This window comes from Dryobates pubescens, chromosome 3, assembly GCF_014839835.1.
Source record: "Dryobates pubescens isolate bDryPub1 chromosome 3, bDryPub1.pri, whole genome shotgun sequence".
In the NCBI taxonomy this organism is placed as follows: domain Eukaryota; kingdom Metazoa; phylum Chordata; class Aves; order Piciformes; family Picidae; genus Dryobates; species Dryobates pubescens.
Window position 1 is genome coordinate 24,606,874 of NC_071614.1, and position 16,712 is coordinate 24,623,585.

The 16,712-nt window shown below is 40.8% G+C and overlaps 1 protein-coding gene across 2 annotated transcripts in view; it reads left to right on the top strand.

Moving 5' to 3' along the window:
* Positions 1 to 16,712, top strand: part of LPIN1 (lipin 1) — a 56,573-nt gene that overhangs the window by 20,030 nt on the left and 19,831 nt on the right. For both annotated transcript variants that reach the window (XM_009909475.2, XM_054179863.1), the window contains exons 2-8: positions 182 to 382; positions 2,108 to 2,203; positions 3,451 to 3,785; positions 4,452 to 4,571; positions 10,613 to 10,742; positions 13,192 to 13,498; positions 15,961 to 16,054. In XM_009909475.2, coding sequence (XP_009907777.2) covers positions 191 to 382; positions 2,108 to 2,203; positions 3,451 to 3,785; positions 4,452 to 4,571; positions 10,613 to 10,742; positions 13,192 to 13,498; positions 15,961 to 16,054 — 1,274 coding nt within the window. In that variant the 5' untranslated portion in view covers positions 182 to 190. The remainder of the gene's footprint in view (positions 1 to 181; positions 383 to 2,107; positions 2,204 to 3,450; positions 3,786 to 4,451; positions 4,572 to 10,612; positions 10,743 to 13,191; positions 13,499 to 15,960; positions 16,055 to 16,712) is intronic.

A 16,712-nucleotide genomic window follows, 5' to 3' on the forward strand; every position in this document is an offset into this window, starting at 1 on the left:
GCTAAGCAACCCCAGCTCCCTCAGTCTCTCCTCATAGGGCTTGTGTTCCAAACCCCACGCCAACTTCGTTGCCCTTCTCTGGACACATTCTAGCTAGTCGACATCCTTCCTAAACTGAGGGGCAAATGTCCCTAAAATATAAAGCAGGGATTAAAATACTGTTTGTCTTTTTGTCTTGCAGGTCCAAACCATGAATTACGTTGGACAGTTAGCAGGGCAAGTGTTTGTGACTGTGAAGGAGCTCTATAAGGGACTAAACCCAGCCACATTGTCAGGATGTATTGATATAATTGTCGTACGTCAGCCAGATGGAAACCTTCAGTGTTCCCCTTTCCATGTGCGCTTTGGGAAAATGGGAGTCCTGCGTTCTAGGGAGAAAGTGGTAAGAAAAGTAGCAGTTTTGATTTGGACATGTTCTGTCTGTGAATTAACTCTAATGGCATGGAAGTTACTGAACGTTCTGCCGTAGGCTAGTCAAGGTTTTTCTTTAGGTGCTCTTTATGAATTGCTCAAGTCGCAGCAAGGTTCAATTTAAAACATTGTTATTGATTCCTGTTTAATATGTCAGAATTTGGCTATAATAAAACCAAAACAAACCATGGCACCTGTAACATTTGTTTTCAATAAAGCAAAATTAGAATGTACTCATAGTCTATAGCAGATTTCATTAGTGACTGTGGATTAAGACCCCTCTGTTAAACATGTTCAATGATAGCTACAAAAAAGGGAGGTAATAATGAAGTATTACTCTGAGATAGCAGAATGTTGAGGTTAATTGAAGCTAGGAAAAGCAGTGAGGACCTTGAGATAAATATAACCAGCCTGATTGACTTGGCAATATATATCAGGTGTGATGTTGCCAGTAAGTAATGCGGGACAGAGTATTTTAGGAAATAATTTGTAACATCTAGTCTAGGTTCTAATGTAGCAGAAAGATCCTAATGTAATAGAATCATAGAATTGCTAGGGTTGGAGGGGACCACAAGGATCATCAAGTTCCAACCCCCCTGCCATGGGCAGGGACACCTCACACTAGATCAGGTTGCTCACAGCCACATCCAGCCTGGCCTTAAAAACTTCCAGGGATGAGGCTTCTACCACCTGCCTGGGCAACCTGTTTCAGTGTCTCATCACCCTCATGGTGGAAAAACTTCTTTCTAACATCCAATCTGAATCTACCCATTTCTATTTTTGCTCCATTCCCCCTAGTCCTATCATTACCTGACACCCTAAAAAGTCCCTCACCATAGACAACCATAGACCATAGTCATCACAGATATTGTTCAATTCTTACATAATTCCAACATACAGGATGGATAAAAGTTGAAAATGTTAACTGTGCTAGTAAGATACTGTATCCTGCAGTAGAGCATAAATGTAGACTTGTGCAAGTCTAAAAAACCCCTCCAAAAAACCAACCAACCCCACTCCCACCCCCAAACAAACAAACAAAAACCCCCAATGGTGTCAAGAACTATCATGAGCAAAGAGAGAGATCCTCTTGAGAAGAAATGGAAATGTTTGTGGTTGTATAGTGGTGAGATAAGTGCACAGAAGAAATAGACACATCAATTGTGTTGAGAATGTAAACTAAATTTCTTTATTTGTGCTACTTCTGGTGTAAAGAGAGGTCTGTTAAATGAATTTTAAAGACAGCATATTAATTTGCCTGTGGAAGAACTTTGTGCACAATTCAAAATCAGGCTATAACCTGAAAGAGCAAAAATATTTGTGTGGCGAGTGAAGTATTCAGAATTACCTTTCAAAGGATTCAGGACATTATTTAATGACTATGAACCTTCTCCCAGTAGAAGACCAAGACAGCAATTATCTGTCTTTGAATTAGAAGAACATTTTGACAATTGTTGGCCTTGAAACAGAGAAGGTCACTATTTTAAAGAATAGAATAGAATAGAATAGGAGTAGAATAGAATAAACCAGGTTGGAAGAGACCTTCAAGATTATCGCATCCAACCGATTATCTGCTTATGATGATGAGTTTCCTACACTTCCCTGAGAAGCATTTGCTGAATGATAGGCATAGGATAGCTGAACAGGATCTGTTTTACCTAAAATAACTTTCTTTTCATAATGTGTTTTCTTCCAGGTTGACATAGAAATTAATGGAGAGGCTGTAGATTTGCACATGAAACTAGGAGACAATGGAGAGGCCTTTTTTGTGCAAGAGATGGATAACGATCAGGTAAGATTCAAAACTGTTTTAATTTGTTAGAAATTCAATGCCCACTCTTCAGAGCCTGTACTAGGAATTCTTGCTTAAAAAAATGTACTTTTACACAATTTATAGGTTTGAAAGTTTTTCAGGCTGTTTTCTGCTATGGAAATTCAATACTATGCCATTACTTCTTTTTTTTTTTTTTTTGACTCGCTGAGATTTGGAGGAATCTTAAAAAGATAATCACATAACTGAAAAAGAAATCATAGTTTATGTGTGTGACAGAATGGGAACAGAAATAACATGTGCAGAGTTCACATGGCCAGAAGATGTGTACAGCATAGGTTAATGGACTGGTTTTAGCAGAAATTTTTACTTTGAACATATGTATTCAGAAGAGTGCCAGTAAAAGTGCACGTACGCTATAAATGCCTGTGCACACAGTAATCTTGCTACTCACCAAAGATGTGATCTTGCAGCTGTTACTCATGTGGAATTATAGATAAATGAGAATGCTTGCTGTTGAGCTGTGTGATTAAATACTAGCCTATGTAAAGTGCAGTCACACTAATTTTAAGTAGTCTGTGCATAATGTAACATGAAAAAGCTGTTTACAGGCATTTCTCCTCAGCCCCAGTAATTTCTTAACTATCACCATCCATAGCAGGGTGAGTTTTCATACAATACTACTAGTTTTAGCTTACAGCTGTGTGTATGTGCAGTATTAATCTCTACATCTTTATGTTTAAATCTTCTGATCTTTATATTCTGTGTGGTAACATTTACTTGGTGACTGAAAAATTGCAAGAAGTACTTCCTCAAGTACCTAGAGATGTGTATAGATATGATTGAATAAGAGGATGTTTGTGTGACCTAGTTTTAAATTGCTGACCTATCTGACTACTACCTGCCATTTGAATTGTGAAGGAGAAATGGATTTTACAAAATGTTTGTGTTATACAATAGGATTTTGTTTCTGTTCTGTATCTAGCATTAGATAGATAGAGACTCATGCCATCACCTGGCCAATAATAAATGCTGAGAGAATTCTCATTATTCAGATTATTGTTCCTGGCTGTTTTAAGGAGATGGAACTATAGATCAATTTCTATATGCTGTGGGATCATACTGAGCATCCAGATATCTAGTCTTTGTAACTTTTCTGAGGAATAAATTGCTTAGGTTTTGGCAATTGTGCATGGATTTCTGGAATCAGATTTATGACTGGTGGAGGAACTAACTATGTTGCATGGTTTCAATTTTTCCTTTCTCAGGAGGTAATTCCTTATCATCTCTGCACGTCTCCTATTCAGTCTGAGGGAACTGCTTTAATGGAAGCTCATCTGAAGAGGAACTCCATAGACAGGATAAGAAACCTGGACACTAGTCCATCCTCACAAGTACAAGCTCAGTCTCATGGATCTCAAGCTTCTACTGAAACATCTCCAGTCTGTAGCTCTATGAAAAAAAGGAGGAAAAAGAGGAGGAAGTCTAGCCATAAAATAGACAGCTTAAAACGAGAAGATGGTGGAGACACATCAGAAGATGAAGACATGTTTCCTATAGAGATTAGCTCAGAGGAAGAAAAAGAACCAATGGACAATTCAAGGTATCACAGTGAAATTGATATATGTAATGGAAAACTACTGCTGAGTTAATGTTCCTTTCCATACCTTCTGACAGAATTTTTTCTATCTGAATTGGTAGATATGGGTGATCATAGAATGCCTTAGGTTTGAAGGGACCTTGGAGATCATCTACTCCAACATCCCTGCCATGGGCAGGCAAGCTTCTGTCTACTCAATTGTCTACTCAATGCCTCATCCAACCTCACCTTGATCACCACACACACACCCCCATCCTGAGGGGGCATTCACAGCCTCCCTGGGCAACCTATTCCAGAGTCTCGCCACCCTCATACTGAAGAACTTCTTCCGAAGATGTAGCCTAAACCTACTCTCTCTCAGTTTAAAACCATTCCCCCTTGTCCTGTTGCTAGACACCTTTATGAACATGTTTCTTTTAAAAAAAGCTTTAGACTGGAAAACTATTATGAATTTTGGTATCAAAACTAATGAAAATTACATTGACAGCATAAGAACAGTTTTCCATCTCTCCATGACCTAGAAGGTGTAAATCAGATAATATTTCTCTATCTCCTTTTAGTTCAGGTTATGCTAATTCTTCTCTGCAGGAGGTTTTTTCATAATTTGAAATGTATAACAATGCAGTAGTTGAGTGTGGTTTTAAATGGCATGTCTTTTCCTGTATGTAGGATCCCTGTTCCAGATGTGTGTGCTGATGAGGTATCTGATAGAAATGCTCCTGCAGTTTCTACATTTTCCCAGTCTGCATCTTACCCTCATTCAGATGGAGAATGGTCACCTCTTCAAAGGTACTTTTTCTGATAGTACAGTTGCAAATATCTTCCTCATTCCATTAATGTACTCTATGCTAGGGCTGTATGAAGTCTTAACTAAAACTCTTATTCTTAAACATGGTCACTGTTAATGGCTAGATGAATGGTTTTCTGTATGTGTAATCAGATAGTGTACAAAACCTTCAGGTTAGCTTTGTTCTTGATTCAACAAATGCAGGTCCACAAAATCTGAAGAATATTTATATCTGTGCCACTTTTTTTGTGAAATCTGAGTCTTTGCCTGATGAGCATGTCTTGAAAGGACTTCAATGAATGCAGGGATATAAATATTTCATTTTTTGGGTGTATGGCTTTTAAGAACTTCCAAAGTTGGAGTTGATGTATGAAAATAAGATGTAGGGTTTTTTTAAATGAATAAGAGCTTTTATTGTCTCTTTCAAAACCAATCTACCAAATTGCACAGTGAGATGTGTAAGTATTTATTTTGTGTTAACATATACATTGATTTGCCTACTTTTTGTAATGTATGTGCCTTTGTGTGCATTTGTGTACCTCTGACGTCAAAACTGATTAGTTTGGACCTCCTTTCCTGTGTCTGTGGAACATGACGATTTTTTACTCATTGTCCATTGCATTTCAATTCCAAAGAAACCTCTGCATGTGTATATGTGTCCCTGTATGCAGTGCCCAACATCCTCAAGCAGACTATTGTCAGCTCATGGCTTGGACACGAGCACACTGCTCTGGGTTAGGAACTGGCTGGAGGGCCGAGCCCAGAGAGCGGTGCTGAATGGTGCCACATCCAGCTGGTGGCCAGGCGCTAGTGGTGTACCCCAGGGATCAGTGTTGGGCTCCATCCTCTTTAATATCTTTATCGATGATCTGGATGAGGGGATTGAGTCCATCATCAGTAAGTTTCCAGATGACACCAAGCTGGGGGCAGGTGTTGATCCGTTAGAGGGTGGAAGGGCTTTGCAGGGGGATCTTGACAGGCTGGACAGATTGGGCAGAGTCCAAGAGCATGAGATTTAACACATCCAAGTGCCGGGTTCTACACACTGGCCACAACAAGCCCATGCAGGGCTACAGGCTGGGGTCAGAGTGGCTGGAAAATGTCCAGGCAGAGAGGGACCTGGGGGTGCTGGTTGATAGTAGGCTGAACATGAGCCAGCAGTGTGCCCAGTTGGCCAAGAAGGCCAATGGCATCCTGGCCTGTATCAGGAATAGTGTGGCCAGCAGGAGCAGAGAAGTCATTTTGCCCCTGTACTCAGCACTGGTTAGGCCACACCTTGAGTGCTGTGTCCAGTTCTGGGCCCCTCAGTTTAGGAAAGATGTTGACTTGCTGGAAGGTGTCCAGAGAAGGGCAACAAAGCTGCGGAGGGGTTTGGAGCACAAGCCCTATGAGGAGAGGCTGAGGGAGCTGGGGTTCCTTAGCCTGGAGAAGGGGAGGCTCAGAGGAGACCTTATTGCTCTCTACAACTACCTGGAGGGAGGTTGCAGCCAGTTGGGGGTTGGTCTCTCCTCCCAGACAACCAGCAACAGAACAAGAGGACACAGTCTCAAGCTGTGCCAGGGGAGGTTTAGGCTGGAGGTTAGGACAAAGCTCTTAATAGTGAGAGTGATTTGCCATTGGAATGGGCTGCCCAGGGAGGTGGTGGAGTCACCATGACTGGAGGTGTTTAGGAAGAGACTTGATGGGGTGCTTGGTGCCATGGTTTAGTTGATTAGATAGTGTTGGATGATAGGATGGACTCAAAGGTCTCTTCCAATCTGGTTAATTCTATTCTATGAGGCACCTTTGTTCAAAGATGCACCTCTTAATGTATAATAGGATTGTTTCCTCAGAATGATAACAGAGAAAACATTATACAGAAGTAAGCATAGCAAAACTATCTAGAGAAATGGAAGGAGTTTTTAAAAAAACCTGGTTAATTCCATTCTATTCTTTTGGAGTGGAGCAATAGTCACAAGACCTTATCCAAAGAAGTCTAATCAATATTCTGCCTCTGTAATTGAGGAGCAGAGGAAGGGAGAACAAGGAGAGTATCTCAGAACAAGGGCTTAACTTAAATGTTTTGAGTTGCATTCTGGAAGAACTTTCTCCACTGACTGTGAAGCTCAGTGCAATTAGCTTCACGAGTCTGGCGATAGCATGTGTCAATACCCCTCTCCCTCAATGGCTTTTTGAACTGTATGTTCTGTTTGTTTCTTGAGTGCAGTATTCTGGACTTTGAAAACTCTACATGTAAATTCAGCATTCATGTATCTGCATAAAGACCTTATGTTAATCAGCACTTGTGAATAATGTCACCCTGTTTGTCTTTCTGCCAACATGCTGTGCTGTCCAGAAAGTCTATAGATTGCACAGGGCAATCTTATCTTCTCACTGTTCCAGCAGATGGAGGCCTTTCTAATTCTTGTCCTCAACAATCTTCTCACTTTTCTTCTCCAGACAGGTAGAATAGTTGTCATCTCTCATTTTTGGGCTGCTCTTTAATCCTTTTAACATATTAACAGTACATTTCTAACGCATTATTAATATGTGATCTTTGCTAAACTATAACTGCATTTATTGCTAACCCAGACGCTTTGAAAGAAAGTGACATTGAAAACCGATTCCTCTGCTTGATTCTTTGTGGAGCTAAGTTACTTTGAGTCATCTGAGGGAGGATGGCTAACATAAAATCAGGGCAGTGAAAAACTGAAGATGATTAAGAGGTTAAAAAAAATAATAGGAAAAGCTTAGCTAGTGAAAATAACATTGCTCTGAAGACTGACATTCCCATATGGCTTTTTAAAGTCAGTGTATATTTTAATGACACGTTAATCCCATGGTTTTCCAGAGTTACTTGCTTGTGCATAAACTGCAAAAGGAAAACAGAGGCCTCAGAACTTCTCTTCTTTTGTTCCTTTCTTTGGGGGAACGGGAGACTTTTCTGTATGTTGGGTTGCAGGGTGAAGTGTCTTAGTGTCAAGATGACACAACAGATAAAGCATCTTGTTTAAGGTTTAAGAGACCCAGCCGTAAGACTTTGCTGCAGTGTAGGTTTCCTCTAACTCTGGACTTCTATCTGTAGAGCTAAAAGGGGACCACAGACACCTTTTTGTGCTATCTTAAATTTGAGGTATCTCATGATTGTTAAACCAAGATCTTTCTCTCCATTAAGTGAGAGGAAGTCACAGAAAGTCAGTTAAAAAAATTAAAGTAGGTGGCTGAATATGACCTCTGCAATTCTCCATAAATGCTGAGGAAGCTTTGAGTAAGAAACAATGGGAAATGTAGCCTGATTTTTCTTAACCTAGGTGCTGTACTAGATGCAAAACATAGTCTAAAGTTTTCCCAGATTCTAGGACTGCTCTCTTTAACCTGATCATGTTGCAGTACCAAGTCAAGGGGAGATCCTGGGATATTCAAGGTTGTTCTCAGTGTATTTAATGGGAAGGAAGGGCAGGGACACAGGTTGAGATAGAGCGGTGATGTTTTCTGGGTGGCGTCATGAACTTTACTCTGTAGTTACCTGTTCTGCAGTCTAGATATACAGCTAAATATATCTTAGCTGCATAAGATTTCTTGTCTGAGTAAGATGCTGTCTGGGTTGCAACTATTTTCCTCTATGAAATAAGAAATTCTATTATGTCTACTTCAAAGGAAGTACAAAGGCTCTCAGCTATGACTGTGGCAAGTATATGATGTGGGCCTCTCTCCTGACTGTCTTGTCCTGGTTTGTTTGGCCTCAGTGAAGACAGGACTTTTTCTCAGAATCCAATATACTGATCTAAGTGACTGAAGTTTCAGTTTTCTTGTGTAGTGTTAACAGAATGGGTGGCTCCAGTTTCATCTGCAATATCTCAGCAATATATGTAAGGCAAGAGAATTTCATCTGGGCTGGGTCAGTGCTTAATTTAAGGACAGGGGAGTTGCAAGTACAGTTCAGCCCAAGGCAAACATTTTGGTGGTGTAAGAAGACATTTTGAGTCCGATCCATGGATACATTGGCAGGATATTGTTACTGGGTGACAGATTCTATATGGTCCAGAATCATATTTAGAGAGAGTAGCTATGAAGTGTCAGATAACAATATGGCATATGAAGAATTAAAAAGCAAAGGTATTTCTCTGTAATGAAAAATCAACTTTCATCAAGAGGCCACCAATTTCTGTTTGTGGGTGACACAGAAAGTTTCATTTTATATTCCAGATGATATAAAGAATGAGAATGCTTTAGTATCCTTTTGTACAAACAAAACATTGTATGCTGTTTGCTTTGTGCTGTTTGCAGTCTGATTTGGTTTTGGGACTTTTATATTAAGATGCCATTGCAGTAACTCCGGTCTACCCTGAGATTGTGTTGGCATTCATACACTAGCCTACAAGGAGAAATCAACTGATAATAATTCTGAAGCTCTAACATTTTGTTTCTACTAAATCCCTATATTGTGTGGAAAATTATAGAATGAGAATCAAGGTATCTCCATTGTGCTTGTGTTGAAAATTCAGTAGATAGTGAGAAGTTGGTGTACTTTGTTTTGGGAGAGTGGGTAATACTTAGGGGGTTAGATGTTTACTTTGTGTACCATGGTTACACTTGTATCTACTCTGAACCAATAACCCAGATGGGTGCCTGGATCATTGTGTAGCCTTTCACAGCGAGAGCCTTCTGTGAGCAGAACCTCACCTGTTTTAGCATGCATATATATGCAAACGCTTGTGTCTGCAAATATAAATCATGGGTCCTGTACTCAGTAACAGCCCAGGCTTCTTCCCCTTCTTTCAGGGAAAATAATGGAAAAGGCATCCTTAAATCCAGATGTTTTGGGCTTAAAGCAGCAGTAGAAGCATTATTGCCTGCTGAGATTTTTTTGAAGTACCCAGGATCCTGGTTTCCAGGGTTTCAGTGGCCTCTCGATGAATGGAAAACAGTGCAAATCCTGCAAGGTTGTCAGGGGAGCGTGTAGAAGTCAGTAAAACCCCACCACGTGTTTCTTGTATCCTTAGAGCTTGAAAATACATTTTAAATGACAATGCATTGATTTCTTTATCTGTCAAATGGTAGGTTATACTCTAAAGCCTAATAAAAATTTGAAATTCTTAGGACCAAAAAAGGTCTTCCACAGTGGTTTTGGCTAAAAATGGTACAGTTTAGTTAGATAATGTTATTATCTGTAGCTAACCAGTCATAGCCTTTGTCCATATTCAAAGTATGTACCTTGGATTTAGGAACGTTGCTAGTAATTTTTAACTCAGGATTGCACAAGACAAAGAGATACTATTTTATGAGTAAGACATTTGGCTTAAGTACCAGCCTGAAACCAAAATACGTACACAGAAAAAAATGGGCTTTGTTTGGGGGTTCTGAGTGAAATTTTGTGACTTATGCAGAAAGGTAGAGCCAGAATCAGAGTTTTTCATTTTATCCATGGAATTAGTAAATTCATTATTTATTAATGGTGAACTTGACATCACATTATTGACTTGAACGTGTTAAAGATATGCTGCAAATGGATAATTTACTAATCAGTTACTAAATATTTTGAGTAGTCAGCAAAACAGTTAAGTATTTTTGAACTGAAAGAGCTCAGGTTGTATAGTTTCTCTGCAAACATGCATCCAAGGGTAGAACTGAGCAAGTTAGTAGAAGGAAATAACCAATTGAATTCCTTAGACTAATGTGTTAGGAGAAAGTGTCTTGTTTGTGTGACTGAGTCATTTCTGCATTTCACATCTATTATAATGATACTAACATCTATTAATCTGCTGCTGCTAGCACCATCCCCCTTCTTTTTGCCACACAGAAAAACAGAAATCCTCCTGAAATGCTCCATTACAGTGCTTTTGTTCCATCTTTTTCAGCTTCTCAAATCCTTACTGAAAAATGGGTGAGACCTCTGAATGCTAGTTTAAGGGGATTCTGAACTGTTTAAACAGTTTTCTCCATGTTTTTACACTTTCAGTTGGCTAATGATTTACTTAGATCTTCAGTGCTTTAGCTTGGTGGAAAGTACTTACTGCATTGTGGTTGCTTCTGGGTTTGTAATATTTTGTTTGTTTTTCTTCAGCCCATCAGATTCACGTCCTTCTACACCTAAAAGTGACTCAGAACTAGTCAGCAAACCTGTGGACAGAAGTGGACTGAAGAATAATCCTCAAATGCACTGGGCATGGGGAGAACTGCCCCAGGCTGCAAAGGTATTCAACATAATTTGCTTAACTCCTGGTTGTATCTATTATGTTTTAATTGGGTACATGTGCTTATTCTAGTGCACACTGCTGAAGAAGGAATGGATCCTGTTTTTACAGAAAATTACAATGTTTTCTATATGAGAATTGCATCCTCCTCTGTAGGAATAGAATAGAATAGGAGGAGGCATAGAAATGAGCCTTGTGCCATGGATGTTCTCAACACCAATGATAGCCAGTTGAAAATGAAAAAGTACCTGAGACCTAGACTTATAGAAATAATATATCCTATCAATCCCAATCTCCTGTGGGAAATCACTGAAATTCATAAATGGTCTTAGATGCAAATGAGGTGCTTGTGCTAGTGGTGTGGTTCACAAGAATTAAAATTGTTTGCTTGAACACATAAGCGTTCAGAAACACCTGCAGTTCTGTATCTTTGTACGCTGGGACATGCTGTTCTTTTGGCTGAGTCAACTGGCCTGATGCCTGTGTGCTGCGTGAAGCCAGTTGGCCCAGGTAGATGGCAGATCTGTGGTGTTCCAGCAACATTGTGTCCCATGGTGCACAGTAGCCACGTGCAGCTGTGTACATTGCAAATCAGTCAGGTACTGCCTGGCTCCTTGTGGTAGCTATGGAGTCAACGTTCACATACAGGAAAAGGAGACTTACTGCTTACACTTGTCAGTGTAAGAAATAAAGGTCAGCTTCCAGTAGAATAGTGCAACTATGGGGCAGGGCTTGCCCCTTCTGCTGAAGGTTAGCTTCACTACAGAAAGGAAAGCAGGAGTGACAGGGTCAGCAACAGCATAAAGAAACAAAATTCTTGCTTTGCAGGACAGGGTATTTGGTATCCTCTCAGAAAGAAGACTTTTATGTTCTATTGGTTTTGCTAGAGTTACAATGGCACTATTGTAGTTTATCTTTGTGTGGTGGGTTGAAAGGCTGATCCTCCCTTCCCTCCCACCAGGGCGGAAAAATGAGACTCAGACAAACAGATTGCAGAAGTGGTGGAAAGTTCAAATGGAAAAGCAGTGAATATTTTACAGAGAACCACAAGCACAGTGATGAAAGGAGATCCCAAAGCATACCCAGAAGTATCCCGACACTTCCCTCTCCCCACCTGAGGGTACACCCAAAACCCCCAGGGCTCTTTCTTCTCCCCCCTCTTCCACTGTTAGGCTAATCTCAGATGGCCAGATCTGAGATTGCCCTTCCCCCTTCTCCTCCAGGCATTAGGCCTGGCCGGGCCCCAGGAGACCTCGAGATGACTCCCCCTCCAGTACCAGACAGGGACCATCTCCATAGGAGCAGTGAGGGAAGAAAGACTAAGTGCAGGACTTTGCAGGTGGTTTTTGTAGGGAGCAGGACATTATGGGATGAAATATGCAGCTGCCTGTGTCCACTCACTGGGCTGAACTCTTGGGACACTGAAAGTGTGTCTTATGTGGCAGCAGCAGGGGGGCATCCAGCCTGAAACACCACAATCTTTAATTCACTGTTGGTATCTAGTGAAATAAGCAAGGGTGGGAATCCAGAATTCTTAATTCCTTCAGAAGAGCTCTGGCTTCATCTTTAAGTCAAATATGAGCTGTCCCATCACCTCTGCATTATTCTCTGCCTTATGTACCTTACACGAGAACTGGGAACTATTTTCTGTACCTAGAGAAGTGACATAAGTGCACAGGTTCAGGTAGGAGTCTCAAAATGAGCTTTCTGTTATTTTTATCCCAGTCACACATCCTGGTGTGTATTGTAAATCTTATTTCTGGAGGCTTTTCCCTCTGCAGTCCCTGCCTGTGTCCCTAGCCAATCTACTCAGAATTGGTCTGGCCATGGCTGAATGGAGGCGCATGCTGTGGATGATGTTAAACTTTGTGGAAGCATTTGTTTGCTATGACATGAGGGTTAGAGCAGCTATACAGCTGGTGCTGTAGGAGCTCAGCTTCCCTCTGCAAGAAACGGCTCCAGTCCCATGTTCAGAGGAGTTATAGAATTGTTACTATAAAGTGATATAAAATCTAAATTGGGGATATAGGTGAAAGACAGAGTACCCCTGTCCTGGTCCTTGAGAGCATCCTGATGATGTAAGGACTCCAGTCTGTGTTCCCTTTGTGTGTTTGACAGGATTACCTTCTGAAGGAAAACTAGCATTTGTGCAGGAAGGGAGGAGAGCAGAGGTGCAGCTTTGATATGCTCTCAGGCAGGTGAGTGGGAAATGAAGACTATAGAGTGCATTTCAGAACAAATCTTTATGGTCCCAAGATAAAGTTGAATTTTGTGCAAGCCAATGCAAGGCAGAGAAGTCTTTCGTACACTGAGGCCTTCAGTTATGTTGGTGGCTTTCTGCTCTAGTTGGTTAACTTCAGTGAGGTCAGATTCTTAAAGTAATGGTTAGAACTCTGTCCAATTGTTTTAAGAGCTTTTCTTTAGAGCAATCTGTTTATTTTCCTTACAGGCCAGTTCTCTGCTCAAAGCAAAGGAACCCAGTGTGGAGGATGTAAATCCTTCTGAAAGTGATCACTTCCAGGTCATCCAAAGTTCCACTACAGAGGAGTTTAACACTGTGTCTCCTCTGCCTGCCCTTGGACAAGCAGACGCAGCAACTGCTGATGAAAGTGAATCTTTACCAGCTGAGACAAATAAGCTGACAGAATCTCCAGAAGTAGCTGTACCAACTCTGGCTGCCAGTGAAGAAATCAAACAAGCTGCAGCTTGCTCAACCCAACTACCTGGCAAGACAGATTCCCCTTCCAGGAAAAAAGGTACAGCTGTTGGTTCTACACTTTTGTAAGATTTTCATCTTTTAATGATAATGAAGCACCTCATTGCCATATAAATTCATCTGTGCCCTGAAGGCACTCTCAGATCTGGAAAGGAATAAACTTTGGAAAAAGTCTTCAAAACCTGAGCTGCCATCAGGCTGTTCCCAGGAGTCATGTAATAAGATAGAAGATTTGTCTTGATGTAGGATTTTTGGCAGCTCTGTGCTGCCCAAAACTGCAAAACTTGCTGCAAATCCATCCATGTTTGACATATTCAGAGATTTCACTTTTTCGTACAAGCACACTACAGATCTGCAGGTTCACCTGCTGCAACTACTTTCCAAGCTGTTTTGTGTTGCTGGTAATTTTGGAAACTCTCTGTCCTAGTACAAACTTGCAGTATATCTCTTGCACAAACAGATTTGTCATAAAGTAAGGTGTTTTTATTTGACATGGGCAATCTCAGTTCTTTGTGGTACAATTTCTGTCTGAATTCATTAAATATAACTCCATCTACTTCTCTACTAATTAATTTCTGGACTTTATGTCCATGGTATCTTACTCTGTCTCCACAGGAAATTAATTTGCTTACAAGTGTTTTGTTTTAGAGCTCTGATTATTCAGTAATTAAGTCCTATGCAACTCTAGCTTTTTAATCAGTAAAAATACAAGTTTCCTACCCACATGCCCATGCATTCCACTGTCTTTGAGGAAAAAGCAACATTTCCTCTGCTTACTAGACAGTCTTAATTGCATTTCTGATGTTGGAAATCAGATCAGAGAGAAGTTGTAGGTTTTAGAATGAATTCCAAATTAAGCTATGGTCTTACAGTGGTTACTTGTCTAGATGTGCCAGTGATGACTGTGTGTTGGTACTCGTGACAGACCTAGGTTGTCTTGTATGTGCACATACAACAGTTGTATGTGCTAAACAGTGAGTTGTCTTCCTAACAAGCCAGTTGCAGTGTAGTATAATCTGTTATCATACCAGGTTGGAAGGGACCTCAAGGATTATCTGGTCCAACCTTTCTTGGCAAAAGCAGAAGATAGCCAAGATAGCCCAGCACCCTGTCCATCTGAATTTTACAAGTGTCCAATGTTGGCAACTCCACCACTTTGCTGGGGAGATTATTCCAATGGCTGATCATCCTCATTGTGAAAATTTTTCCTCTTGTGTTCAGCGATAACATTCCAGGAGTAACTTGTACCCATCTGTCATTGTTCAGCCACTTGTCCTGTCACCCAATGAGTCCTAGATCTCAAGCACTGCAAGTACCAGTGGCTGTGGCTGGTGAAAATGTGATGGTCACAGCAAACAGGAGAGTTGCCCCTGCAAGCAGAATGATGGGCAAGAGCCTCCACAGGTGGCAGCCATCAGAAGAGATAGTCCTCAGTAAACTCTCCAGTTCATAGGGAGCATGATGTTTATGGTATGGAATCCTTCTGCTGGCCAGCTTGGGTCAGCTGTGCTGGCTTTCACTCCTTCTTGCTTTAGCACCTGGCTAACTGAAGTGCTAAAGATCTTGGTCACACCGGAGACCTGCACACCATGACTGGTCATGAACAAAACCAAAGCATCTGATCAGCTCTGTTCTCACCAACCTAGGTGCTGCAGTCTTCTCAAAAATGCAGCTTATGGGAACAGAAAATTGATTCTATGGTTCTGTTGCAGCAAAGTCTGGACAATCTGTGATGATCCTGTGAGCTGAGGATCGTTGGTGTTCACTCCTGTGCTGGTTGTGCTGGGACAGGACCATAGGCCAGCCATGGGCTGCAGGTCATGGGCAGTTTGGAGTTGGCAAGGACAGCTGATCTGAATTGGCTCAAAGATGTATTCAGGACCAGAAACATCACACTCAGCATTAAGGGCCAAGTTTTGCTGAGGATGGGGACACCTCTTGCTCCTTCCTTTCCTTCTCTTCCTGCTTCTGTCCATCCCTGCAGGGCCTTGTTTCCCTCTGGCTCTCCTGTGCAGTATGACCGCTGTCAATTGGCTGGGCTGAGTGTAGCTGTGCACTTTGCATTGCCGTTGGTACTGCTCTGTTGCATTACTTCTCTTTTCCAAGTGGGGACTGAAGATTAATTTTCAAAGACTAAATGCTTTGATTGGCTTACTGTGATCATAGGCTTATGCAAATAGACTAAAAGTTTTTCTTTTGATGTTTTCCTGCAGTGAACACTGACTTCTAATTTCTAGTGGTTTTGTCTGGAGTAGGGAGGCCTTAGCATATCTCAGAAGTAGTCCTCTGCTGTCCCATTTGTATATTCAAAGTCTGAACAATGTACATGAGCAACTTGTTTTGAAGTTTTTGGCAGTACCATTTTATACAAATATGGTTCACAAAGGGTTATAACTTGTCTGGTTTCTCAATCTTAAAATTAATATTTAAACAGTAATAACAGTTCTGGCTTGTTACTCAGAAAATGCTCATTAATAGGCTTATTTGTGCCATCCCTTACAGACAAACGAAGCCGGCATCTTGGTACTGATGGTGTCTATTTAGATGACCTCACTGACATGGATCCAGAAGTTGCTGCACTTTATTTCCCCAAGAAGTATAAGTCCTTTGCTTATATTTTTTTTTTTTTTTACTATTTAAAGAGCTTTTGTCACCTTCCAAATTTAGATCAAACTCCTGGTTGCCAACCAGATAGGACCTCTTTTGGGTTTTGTTTATTTATTTATTTTTCAGAGTCCAAGCATAGGTGAATGCAGAAGGAAAAGAAAACTCTGTAGAGAGGAATATGGGAGCTTTTGGAAGGCCCTGCATTTGGGCCTGAGAAGTGTACTTGAAATTGATTTTTCCATTTTTGTCAGTTAAGGGTCATATGTTGACTGTGGATTGTTATGTAATGTACAGTGAAGTTTGTGAGTGTTACTCATGTGCCCTGGGCAAGCCATTGGCCTTGGGATATATTTATCCCCATGTCCTTGCTTATTACTATGAAGAACATATCATCATAGAATCATATATCTTTCTGTATTAGCAAAAAGCTGTTGCTCTATTGTTGTTCTGTTGTGGCTGATCACCTGCAAACATGAATGTTGGAAAGAAACTTTTGGAAGACACATGAGAGGCGTGTTTATGAAAATATTGCACCCTGAGCATACAATGTCCAACTTGTACAAGTCTTTATTAGAGCCTCTTATAACATTTATAGTCCTCTTTCCACATCATGCTCTAGGCATTTCAGAGGTCATTGAGCAACAAAT